The following is a 12,473-nucleotide window of genomic DNA, read 5'->3' on the forward strand; positions in this document are numbered from 1 at the left end:
CTCAGTACCTGAGGTTCAAGGACTCAGCACCAAAAGCCCCACGGGGCTCATTCAGACAAAGCAAGTCCTAACAAACCACGGCCCTTCCTGTGATTTTCCTCTAGTCTAGACAGTACATTAGGAATGTTGTCCCATGGAATCAGGGGACCATTGTGACACTGCAGGGCCCCAGGGAACTGTTTTGCCCACGACGAGGGTCAGCACAAGAGACACCGACACCGACTCTGGAGAACAAGTGTGTAATTTTACTGCAGTGCAAAGCAGCAAAGAATGACAAAAGGCTGAGCTCAGTAATGCACCTCATCGTTCCTACCAAGAGTGCCTGGAGTGAGTAGAAAAGATCCCTGCCCAGTTGCCCTCATCTGTTCCCCTCAGCCAGGCCCGCACGGCAGCGGGGGAGCCCCGGTCGCAGCCAAGGGTTGGAGAACCCCTCCTGGGGAAGGGAAATCCTACCCAGGGCGTCCACTCGTAGGGGAGGGCTCCAGCTCTGCTGGGAGGGGCTCCAGCTTTTCTGGCCTTGGATAAACGAGCTCACAGAGCTACCAGTGTGCAAAACCATCTGGCTCCCTTCTCCTCCTGGGTTCCACCCACAGCCTGGCCAGGGCTTAAGGGGAAAACCCAGGCAGTCAACCTGCCCCATCTGCTGCCAAACAAGGCCACACATCCACTGCCAGGGCCTTGACCACTCTCTAAAGACAGGAAGATAAAGATCACATTTTGCTCACAATCAGACATAAGATTTGATTAACGAACACATACAAATATCATTCACTAATGAGCTGAGACTCACAGATCTCACTAATAAGCACATTTATTTTGTTCATGGGCAGATACACGGAGAGTCTTTCCACACTACATCTTTGACCAACAAACATACACAGTTTTAGCTAAGGAGCAAATACATGGATAAACAGACTGCTAGGTTGGAAGGTTCATCTAGAGCTCAGCTTTGGCTCAGGGCCTGTTGTTCAGCCTCAGCACTTCAGTGACAGCCACACAGGGCTTTACATTACACACACAGTTTCCAGATTCATTACATATTCTCCCTTACTTAAGACATAGATGTTACTTTGCTTTACACAGTCACCCCCCCTATTGCAAATCCTTAGTTGGTCCTTTGGGGTCTCCTTCAGGGCTCTCTGGTGGGTTTTTTGGTATCTGGTGCCCCCCAAAGTTGAGGTGTCCACTTCTTGACCTCGGTTCTGAGCAGACACAGTGTCATTACCTTTCACCACAAAGACTGGAACGTTTGGGTTTGATCTTCTCTGGGCCCACAGAGCTCAGCTTCCATCCTGTTTGCTTAGTTACATCCCTGATCTAATTCTCCAGGACAGTTTTCCTTCCTTGGCCATAGAGAAATGTTGGGAGCAGTCTTCTATATCCCACATCAAATCCCCCCTTTTTTCAGACTAAGCTCCTGAAGGGATAGAGTGTCTTAGGAGCTTTATTTCATTTTACAGCTCAAGGCATTAGAACAGCTACAGCACTGAATCCTGATGCAAGCTGAAATACAAATGCCCTTCCAGCTTTGGGCAACCCTTCACAGGTGTTATTTCCACACCCCAATCCCATCCCGTTCCTTTGGGGACCAGCCAAGGATCAGTCATTTCCCCAGCAGGAAGGGTTTGAGGACATTGGGGGTGATTTCCCACAAATGGCCACTCTCATTAACACAATCCACTTTTCCTGTTCCTTCAGTGGGGGTCACAGCTTTGGACACAGGCAGGATTGTCAGAGGTGTGGGGGGGTACTTGCACACTGACTGCTGGGTCTACTTTTTGGGGAACACAAGTGCTCACCCAGTGACCAGGAATCATTTCTGCCAGAATAGGGAAGGCAGAAATGGGGAATGGCTTCCTTGCCTTTTCAGGTAAAGGAGTGCACACCCAGCAATCCCTTGGAGGCAACACCTGGGTCACGTTTGAGACTAAAAGGAGATGTAAATTTTGCTCCCAAGTCAAGACCCAATTAACTATTGGCAGGAGAGCCAAAGCAGACTTAAGCATTTGGTTTCTTCTCAGACAACCTCTCAATTACCCAAGGGGCTCTGGCCTTTGGAATTCTGCAATAATGCATCCCTGACTTGACTTGTTGTACCACTTCTACAATCAAGTGGGCACCTCTGTCTGACGACATTCCCAAATGTACCTCGAATCCAGGGATTCTTGGATTCAACAGGATTCCACTCACTTCCCCAGCCCGGTTGGTGTGACAAGGAACAGCCTCTGGCCACCCAGAGAAGGTATCCCCCAAGACCAGGAGATCTTTACACCCCCCTTGTCTGGGCAATTCAGTCACATCCATCTGCCAACATTCACCTGCAGCATTTCTGCATTTTCCATCACCTCTTCCCACTCCACTGGCAGGGTTTGGATTATTTCTCTTGCACACACCACACTGCTGACTCACTGCTTGTACAACTGGGGTCAGTTTTGGACCAAGAACCCACTTGTGCAAATGTTACAGTGCAGAAACAAATAGAAACACAAAACAAGGATTAGTGGAGAAAACAAAGCCAGAGACCAAATTGGGGAACACCAAATAACCCACCCAAAGAGCTGGAAGATCCACACCTCTTAGAGGGACAGGATTCCCCAAAAGAATGCCTTATTGTCCAGTGGGATCTTCCCCCATCCCAGACCAGTCCGGGGATCTGTGCTCTTCTCCAGGAAAGTCCTGGGGCCGGCGTGAAGATCCAGAGACCCCTCGGATCCACGGGAGATCAGGCAGAGGGTCCCATCTGGGGCCAGAAATGGTGCCCAAAAGCAGCAGAAAGCAACTCCTTAACCCCAGCTGGGAGGTGTTAAGAAGCAGGCATTCTTTAGGGCAGCGTGCTGGACGCCTGCAGGAGAGTTCTTCTAATCCAGCCTGCTCAGGGACACAGGCAGGGCTTGGGATTACACACACTGATTCCAGAGGCATTGGGTATTCCCCCTTACTGAACACATGTCCATTACTGTGCTTTACAGTCACACCCCTATTGCAAGTCCCTATTTGGTCATTTGGGGGTCTCTGGGGGTCTCTGGTGGGTTTTTTGGCATCTGGTGCCCCCAAAGCTCAGGTGTCTGCTTCTTGACCTCGGTTCTCAGCATCACTGGTTTTCCCCACAGAGACTGTCACGTTTGGTTTGATCTTCTCTGGGTCCCCAGAGCTCAGCTCACATCCTGTTTGCTTGAGTTCCAGCCCTGATCCAATTCTCCAGGACTTCTCTAACATTCTATTGTTCCTTATTTGGCCAGAGCAGAATCTTGGGAGCAATGTTCTACTTCTCCCAAACCAAGGCTCCCCCTGCCCCATCCACTGCCAAACAAGGCCAGACATCGACTGCCATGGCCTCGACCACTCTCCAGATACAGAAAGATAAAGATCAGATTTTGCTCACAATCAGACATATTTGGTTAAGGAACAGATACAAACAGGATTCACTAATGAGCCCAGACTAACAGATCTCCCTAATAAGCACACCTGTTTGGTTCAGGAGCAGATACACAGGTGGAGTCCCATCACACCACATTTGTACCAACAAATAGACCCAGTTTGAGCTGATGAGCAGATACATGGAGACACAGCCCATTAGGTTGGAAGGTTCATCTAGAGCTCAGCTTTGGCTCAGGGGCTGTTGTTCAGCCTCAGCACTTCAGGGACAGCCACACAGGGCTTTACATTACACACACAGGTTCCAGATTGATTACAGAGTCTTGCTTACTTAATACAGACACTTGTAGGCAACACTTGGATCACCTTTGGCACTAAAAAGACATGTAAATTTTCCTCCCACGTCAACAGTGTTTGAACTGTTGTCAGAAGAGCAAAACAAGAGTGAAGCATTTTGTTTCTGCAGTCAAGTGGGAACCTCTGTCTGATGACATTCCCAAAGGCATCCCAAATACAGGGAGGATTGCACTGAACAGCATTGCAGTCTCCTTCCCAACCTGCTTAGTGCAACAAGGAACAGCCTCTGGCCACCCAGAGAAGGTATCCCCCAAGACTAGGAGATCTTTACACCCCCCTTTTCTGGGCAATTCAGTCACATCCATCTGCCAACATTCACCTGCAGCATTTCTGCATTTTCCATCACCTCTTCCCACTCCACTGGCAGGGTTTGGATTATTTCTCTTGCACACACCACACTGCTGACTCACTGCTGGTACAACTGGGGTCAGTTTTGGACCAAGAACCCACGTGGGCAAATGTTTCAATAATTTGCTTCACTCCAAGGAATACCCTCATGTTCCCCATCCACCAGGTCACAGGAGATTGGCTCAGGGACTATTATTTGCCCACTTGGGGTAACTGCCCAGCCTCCTGGAGCAAATTTTGCTCCTGAGGTTTCAAGGAGTTGACAAGCCTTAGCACTAGACTCATTTTCTTCTCCTGGGAGAAGGATCTCTGTCAGGATCTCTGACCTGGGGGTGGGGAGTTCCTGTGCATCCAGGGAATTGGTTTCCATGCCGGACAAAGCTGCCCCCACTGGGAAACAATTCCCAACCAGGACTTTCCAAGGGGCTGTCTCCTAAGCCAGCTCTGCCCGAATACACTTCTCCTCTAGTCTGGAAGCAATCCCGCTCTGGGCTTCCTTTGCTGGGGCTGGGGCAGTTGACAGGTTGCTTCTTTCCTTCCTGGCCCAGCCTCCCTTGTCCTTGGAGAATTTCAAAGCCCACGGAGGCTCCTGGGCTCTGGACTACTTGCACTTTGTGTTTGGGATACCCCCTATCCACTCAGCCCAAGGAAATTCCACAGGGCCACACTCTGACCCCAGCGTTGCTGCTCAGCATCAGTGGCTATCAAAAGATCATCCACACACTGCAATAAGGCTCCAAGAGGGTGGGTTGGACTTCCCCATTCCTCCAGTCCCTTTGCCAGTCGAGTTCCAAATATTGGGGGGCTATTTTTAAACCCCTGCAAGAGGACCACCAAAGTCAGATGGGTTTTCCTCCCCATCTTTGGATTTTCCCATTGGAAAGCAAAAAGCTCTTGACTTTCCCAACTCAAAGGGAGACAGAAAAAGGCAGCTTTCAAATCTAATCCTGTGAAACATAATAAACTCTCATTTAGGGGAGTTAGCAAAGTGTAAGGATTCCCTACAACTGCTTGTATATCTTCTACTCTATTCTTTATAGCTCTGAGGTCTTGGACTAACTGGCATAGCCTTCCATTTGCCTGCTTGACTGGCAAAACTGGAGCATTCCATTTAGATTCACGTTCTTTTCACAAGCAAAATTTCACCAATTGTTCTACAAAGGGTGAGAATCCCTTACAACTGTCTATTTGCAAAGGACATTGCTTTGGCCCCACCAACCCCACTCCAGGTTTCACTGGAATTCTCACGGGTTCTGCTCTCTTGGATCATGGAGGCACCTCTCCAGCCCATCCTGTTGGAACCACTGCATCCCCAAGTGATGGGGGCAGATGGATTACTTCTGCTTTTGGAGACTCTCATGCAAAACCAGAAACTTCCACAGAATTAGGCTCTGCAATAATAACCTATAATGGACCATTTTTAAATTGGATTGTGGCATTTCATTTTGCCAAGAGATCTCTCCCAAGCAGAGGCTTTGGGGAATTGGGGAAATACAAAAACTGGGGAGCCAACCACTGTTTTCCCAATTTAAAAGCCACAGCATTAAAAATGGCCCAGTTTCCCAATTCCCTGGCACACCAGACAATTGTTCTAGAATTGTCCCTTGAGTTTCATTTTCCCGGATTTAACACAGAGGAACAAGTTCCCACAGCCACAAACAATTGTGCTTAGCTTGGCTGGAACCAGATGTTCTGATGGGGAAGAATCCTCTGGTGCCCCCTCAGTCGTCTTCAGTGATGCCACGAGAGGGTTGGGAGGGTTCTGAAGTTTCAGTTGCGGACAATCCCATTTCCAGTGTCCATCTTTCTTACAGGATGCACAGGGACTGAGCCCAAGTCTCCTGGGGGGGATGTTTGAAGCAGGCTGCCCACGCTCTCGTCCTCTTCCTCTCCCCACGGGCACCATTTCCTCAGGGATTTCTTCCAGAACTGCAACTCCAACCTCCAACAATGTCCCCAAATTAGACTGATCTTGTCCCTCAGCTTGATTTTCCTTCCCGGGCTCACACCAAGGGCTCTGAGGGCGCTGCATTCACACCACAATCTTTCTGCCATTTCACAGGTTCTGCAAAGTGAAAAACACATCACCAGACATAACCTCCTTCCACTTCTGTTCCCCTTCTAAAACAGCATCAACTGGAACAATGGATTCTAATTCAGTGTTCCAGAACAGCCACCCACTGATTCCAACACTCCATTAAATTCTCCCTGGGAGCTGTTCCTCCGGGGGGGCCACCAATCTTCATCCAATATTGCAAAAGGCAACCAAGGGGCGACTTCTTCACAATTCCCCCTTCACATTGCCCACTTCCCAGCTCTAAACAGTAGACCCCAAATGTTACAATACAGAAACAAATACAAGTACAGAACAATAGTGATCGATCAAACAAAGCCAGAGACCAAATTCCAGAGTACCAAAGAACCCACCCAAAGCGCTGGAAGATCCACAGGTCTCAGGTGAGCAGGATTCCCAAAATACCAAAGAACCCCCAGTGCGCTGAAAGATCCACACGTTTGACATGGGCAGGATTCCCCAAAAGAATGCCTTGTTATCCAGTGGGATCTCACCTGTGTCCCAGACTGGGCTGGGGATCTGTGCTCTTCTGCAGCAAAGTCCTGGGGCTGGCGTGAAGATCCAGAGATCCCTCGGATCCGCGGGAGATCAGGCAGAGGGTCCTGTCTGGGGGCCAGAAATGATACTGAAAAGCAGCAGAAACAAACTTCTTCACCCCAATTTGGAGATGGTAAAAAGAGCATTCTTCTTTATTCAGCATGCTGGATGTTCAGAGGAGAGCTCCTCTAATCCACCGTGCCAAAGGACAGACAGGGCTTTTTATTACACACACTGTTTACATGTGCAGTCAATAGTCTGGCTTACTTAATACATATTCAGTACTTTGCTTTACATAGCCACACCCCGATTGGAAGTCCTTTTCTGGGCCTTCCGGGCCTTCTCTGTCATCCTGACCTCAGTTCTTGAGCACCACAGCACCATTGTGTTTCACCACCAAAAATAAAGTTTGTTCTTTATTTTATCTGGGTACCCAGAGCTTAGTTTACATCCTGCTTGTTTGGGACATCCCTTATCTAATTCTCTAGGACTTCTCCAGGATTACATTGTTCCTCATTTGGGCACTCCAGGGGACTGTGAGTAGAGTTTCTATTTCTTCTCTCAGGGGTTTGATGGAGACCATGAGGAGCTGGGAACTCATTGCAGGGACAGGAGGGAGCAGTTGGGAAGTACTAGGCAGGTGGGGGAGAGAACTGTTCAGAGAACAGCTGAGATACAGCTCGAGCAAGCTGGAAACTAAACTGTCATTTGGGGTCATCCCAGATCGATTGGATTTCAGAAATTACTCAACACAGGTGCCACCTCGTCCAGCCAAGCCCAGGAGATCAACCTCCTCAGCAGCTGCAAGAGCGGGATGTTCATGTGCCTGCTGCCATCTCCCCAAAGCCATTATCCCACTCCTGCTGACAAGATGGGCAAGATGAGCATCTACCTCACAAGATCTGCTGCCACAAGAAGAGCGTGTCCCAAAGGATGTCCTCAGCCTTCTCAGAGGGGACGTCAGATCCTCTCCAGGGATGGGCCCAGCCCTTCCCAGTCCGCACTGGGCACCAGCTCCAACTCTTCCCTGGAAAACAAACAACAAATTCATGACAAGAGATTACAAACCAAAAGTGGAAACAAGAAAAAAGGTAAAATGTTAACCTTCTGTCAGGGTTCTGAGGAAGGCCCAAGCCCTCCAGGCCAAAGAAAAACCCCACCTCCTCCAGCTCAGGAAAACCCAGGCCTTCTCCCTGCCCTGCTGCACTGGCCCAAAGAAAGGCTCCTAAGCCAAGGCAGCCCAAGCCTTTCCTGGCCTGCAGCCCAAAGCAGCTGGTGTTCTGCAGCCCCACCTTTGCTCCCCCCACGGGGTTTGTTTTTGGCAGGCTGGCTGCCCCTGCCCCAGCCCCGCCCAGCAAAGGGGCAGTGGCAGAGGCTGGGGGCAGAGCCGGGCTCCCATTTCACACCCAGCCCAGAGCACCCGCCCGCCCTCCTGCCAAGAAGCAGCTTGGCAGCCGGCTGAAGAATTCATCGGGTTCCCCAGCAGCAAAGGGGGACCCTTCGGTGCCCAGCCAGGCTGAGCAATGCCCGCGGCCGGGAGCACCCCCGGGTGTGGACTCATCTGCAAACGGCCTGTGGAGCACGGCTTGGAGGAAGGGGCCACAATCAAAGTCCATCATCTTCAGCTCGCCGGCGTCCAGGTCAACTGAGAGCTTGTCATCCCTGACGTCGTCCTCGATGTCTCCAGCAGCAGCCCCACCCGGCACAGCTTCTCCAGAGGCCCCTTCTCCTTCCCTGGGGGCCAGACCAGGCTGTCAGCGTTCTGCCGAGGGCCCAGCTGTCTGTGAAGCGGGACCAGCAAAACCAGGTTGGATGGTGGCCACCAGCACTTGGGAGACCGGCTCTGCAGCCCAGCTCCAGCACAAAGAGGGGCGTGTTCCCGTGGGATGACCCCCCCTCAGTGCTACAGGCTGACAAAAAAGTCTGGTTTTCTTGGCTTCTTCTTGCCAAGGGATGTGTGGAGGTGTTACTTGCCAGGGCCCTGGATCAAAGTGAGCACGTGGATCTCTCCCGTCTTCTAGGGCAGGGGAATGCCCTGCACCCAAGGATGGCACAAAAGGTCTTCCAATGCTGGCCTGTCCGAGGGGCGGATGGACAAACACCACCTGATAAGGTCCTGGCACCCTGGGGGGAAAATGGCCGGTCAGTTGGAGAAGGATCCTGTCCCCTCTGTCCCACTGTCCACGTGCCCGGGCTGTGCTGGCTGTGCTCAGAGCTGTGCCCAAACTTCTCCATCGATTCTCCCTTTGGAGGAGAGCAGGATGGCAGGACACAGGCCACCTCCTCCAGCCACCCATGGGACACAAACAGCTTCAAGAGCGGCGTCCTCGTGAGCCCGCTGCCCTCTCCCAACACCGTTATTCCCCCCGTGCCACAAAGATTGGTATCCACCTGGAGAGACCCGTGCTGGGAACGGGAGCTGGTCCCAGATGGTGTCGGTGCCTTTGCAGAAAGGGTGCTTCCCGCAGACCATCTGGTAGAGCAGGATGCCCAGGGACCAGATGGTCGCCTCCTCGCCGTGGTAGCGTTTGAGGTAGATCCACTCTGGCGGGCTGTAGGACAGTGTTCCTACGGAATACAGACGCAGCTCATCAGGTGGATGCTGCCTGCTCCCAGAGCCTCACCCCAGCATCCCTGGCAATGTGGGGCCTGCCCCAGTGGCACACGCTGTGACCCACTGCCTTCTCGCTGGCCCCTGACTCTTGCTTACAAACTCTGGGTTGGAGAAGAAGCCGCTGGTGTCCAAGAGGGCAGCGGAAGCCCTGGCAAGGCCCAACCATTACATGCAAGGGAAAAACCCACCCAGAGGTGGGGAAAAGCCATGCCTTCCCCCGCCCCAACAATTCATCATAAGCCAAGGCAAAGAAGGCGAGCGGAGCAGCCCAAGCCCTTCCTCGCCTGCACACCAAGCCAGCTGGTGCACAGTTCTGACCCCCTTCTCTGCTACCCTTGCAGGGGTTTTGGTCAGGCTGGCTCCCCCCTGCCCCAGACCCAGCCCGGGACGGGGTGGCTGGCACAGGCTGTCGGCAAGGCCGGGGCCTGTCTCACAGTAACCCCCCAGCCCCATCCAAAAGCAACTTGGCTGAAGAACTAATCCTGTTCCCCCTCAGCCAAAGGGGCAATCTCCGGTGCCACACCCGGGCATGGCCACGCGATGCCCGGCACCAGGAGCATCCCCCGGCTGTGGGCTCACCTGCAAACTGGGTGTAGGCCGTGTCCTGGAGGAAGGTGCCACATCCAAAGTCAAGGAGCTTGGCCTCGCCGGTGGCCAGGTGGAGGAGGATGTTGTGGGGCTTGATGTCCCGGTGCAGGACGCCGCAGCTGGTGCAGTGCCGCACGGCCTGCAGCACCTGGCGGAACAGCCCCCACGCCATCTCCTCCGGCAGGAACCCCCACGCCGTCAGTAAGCCAGAGAGGTCCTGAGACGGCTCCGGACGCTCCATCACCAACAGGAAACCGTTGGGGAGCTTGAACCACTCCAGCAGCTGGATGACACCAGGGAAGCCATTGCACACCTTGTCCAGCAGCACGATCTCCAGGGGGGCCCGGGTGCCGTCGGGCTGCGGGGGGACCACGGGGTCGTCAGTGGGGCTGATGCCGTGCCTGTCTGCCTGCTACCCCTCGGCCAGCCCTGGATGCTCCCCGTCCCCCACCGAGCCCACGCCCGCTCTCCCTCCAGGTGTCCGGGCGGCTTCCACCCTCCCGGGCCTCGGCTCGTCCCCGCCCGGCCCGCCCCGCTTTCTCCCGCTGGCCCCGCTCGCTCACCAGCTCGCCCCAGCGCCGGATGCCATCCCGGGACACGGCTTTGATGGCCACCTGCAAGCCAAGGGGAAGGGCGGGTTGAGCTCGCCGCCCGTCCCGCTCTCCTCCTCCTCCTCCTCCTCCTCCTGCTCCTCCTCCTCCTGCACTCACCGGGGCTCCGTCCGCCAGGCGGGTCCCCGCGTAGACGCGGCCGAAGCCGCCGCTGCCCAGCAGCGAATGCAGCCGGTAGCGCTCGTGCAGCGGCTCCTTGGCCTTCCGTGCGGGCGAGACGTGGCCGTCAGCGTTCGGGCCGGGGCCCGGCACGGCCCCCGAGCGCCCCTCGAGCGGCCCGGGCCGGGCTTCCCCAGCCGCAGCGGGCAGCGGCGGCTCGCTGCCGGCGGCCGGGCTGGCGAGCGGCGGAGCTCTGGCCGGGGAAGCCGCCGAGGAGGCGGCAGCGCCCGCGGCGCCCGCGGCCCCCGCCGGCCCCGGCAGGCGCCGGGCTCGAGCCAGGCGGAGCCAAGGGGCGGCGAGGCCGAGCCCGTCCCACAGCCAGCCCCACAGGAGCGCCCAGCAGCGCCACAGCCGGCGCGCCGGGAGCCGGGCGAGGGCGAGACCGCGCCGGGCCGCCCAGGGCCGGGGACGGGGCGGCCCCGCCCGGCAGAGGGGAACGGCCGGGGCCATGGCCCGGGCCGGCAAGGGGAGGGGGGACCGGGAACGGGACAGGGACAGCGGGAATGGGACACCGGGAATGGGACAGGGACAGCGGGAATGGGACAGGGACAGCGGCACAGGGACACCGGGAATGGGACAGGGACACCGGGAATGGGACAGCGGCACAGGGACACCGGGAATGGGACAGGGACACCGGGAATGGGACAGGGACACCGGGAATGGGACAGGGACACCGGCACAGGGACACCGGGACAGGGACACCGGGAATGGGACAGGGACACCGGCACAGGGACAGTGGGACACCGGCACAGGGAGAGGAGGAGGAGGAGCTCGAGCAAGGAGAGCACGAACAAGAGTCAGAGCGAGAGCGCGTCGCTACAGTCGCTGCTGCTGCCGCTGCTGCTGCCGAAGCGCAGGGGCCGTTGGTCCCTCGGTCCGTTTGTCCGTTCCCCGTTGGCCCCCGCCAGCCCCGGGGGCAGCCCCGGCCGCTCCGCTCCCAACCAGCCCCGGCCGCAGTCCCGGAGCTCCCCTTCCTCCCGCCCCCACGCCAAGACCACGGCCTTTTGGAGCTGCTTCACTTCACTTCAACTTCTTGGCTGCCAAGTTTGCAACTTCCCGCCGCTGCTCCCACCCCAGCCCCCCCGCTCGGCCCGCGCTGCTGTCGCTTCCTCCCAGGCCAGCCGGGCTCTGCACTTGCCCCTCAACTTTGCCAAGGGCTTTGCTCAGGGAGGAGCCCCGGCACGTCCGGCCAGCGCCAGGCAGAGCCAGCCCCGGGGCAGGGCAGAGCAGGAGGATGGGCAGGGGAAATGCAGCCCTTTGGGCTCAGCGCTGCTCCCCGACCACACCAGGGCTGCTCCTGTTTTCCTGCCCGCTTCCAGGGAAAATCGGCGGCTGCAGAGAGGATGAAAAAGAAGAGAATTAGAAGACTCTTCTTGCTGCCCTTTGGATGCCAGTCCCTCCTAATAAATGCAGGCTTAATTTGGAATGGACACGATGTAGCAGCTTTTTCAGCACCCAGTATTTAACAGCTGCCTTTCAGGGGACAATGGGACAACGGGGGGGGGGAGAACGGGAGAAAAGGGTGTCTGGGACCTCCAAAGTGAGCGAGGAGGGGGCTGAGACTGTGAAAGCGAGCAGGGCAGGGGGAAGAAACACCCCCAAACCGAGCTGGGGGGGAGCTGGGGACGGTGGGGATGATGGGAAAGGGGTGGGAGAGGGGAGAAAAGGGGTGTTGGACAGTGGGCAGGGGGACAGAGGGCAGGGGGTTCCCACATGGGTCTCCCCTGCCCCACATCACTTGAGCCCTGGAGCGGTTCCCTGGGGCTCTGGGAGGGGGCAGGTCCGCACTGGGAATGTCCACTGCTTCTGT

At 55.6% G+C, this 12,473-nt stretch overlaps 1 protein-coding gene across 6 annotated transcripts in view; it reads right to left on the reverse strand.

The window, feature by feature from the left end:
- Positions 1-3,683: 3,683 nt before the first annotated feature.
- The window catches only part of LOC127462514 (serine/threonine-protein kinase pim-1-like), a 71,072-nt gene continuing 62,282 nt past the window's right edge, over positions 3,684-12,473 (reverse strand). Inside the window, exons 1-6 of one of the 6 annotated variants that reach the window (XM_051771164.1) lie at positions 10,604-11,154; positions 10,457-10,507; positions 9,885-10,251; positions 9,083-9,259; positions 8,662-8,815; positions 8,365-8,468 (exon numbers count right to left, since the gene is read on the reverse strand). In XM_051771164.1, coding sequence (XP_051627124.1) covers positions 8,709-8,815; positions 9,083-9,259; positions 9,885-10,251; positions 10,457-10,507; positions 10,604-11,113 — 1,212 coding nt within the window. In that variant the 5' untranslated portion in view covers positions 11,114-11,154 and the 3' untranslated portion in view covers positions 8,365-8,468; positions 8,662-8,708. Of the gene's footprint in view, positions 6,146-6,648; positions 6,761-8,364; positions 8,473-8,661; positions 8,816-9,082; positions 9,260-9,884; positions 10,252-10,456; positions 10,508-10,603; positions 11,155-12,473 lie in introns of those variants that run through there. The other 5 variants (XM_051771165.1, XR_007900464.1, XR_007900466.1 and 2 more) reach the window with 5 other exon arrangements.

Source organism: Manacus candei, unplaced genomic scaffold (assembly GCF_025592945.1).
Source record: "Manacus candei isolate 608988 ecotype Guabito, Panama unplaced genomic scaffold, ASM2559294v1 h1tg000129l, whole genome shotgun sequence".
In the NCBI taxonomy this organism is placed as follows: Eukaryota; Metazoa; Chordata; class Aves; order Passeriformes; family Pipridae; genus Manacus; species Manacus candei.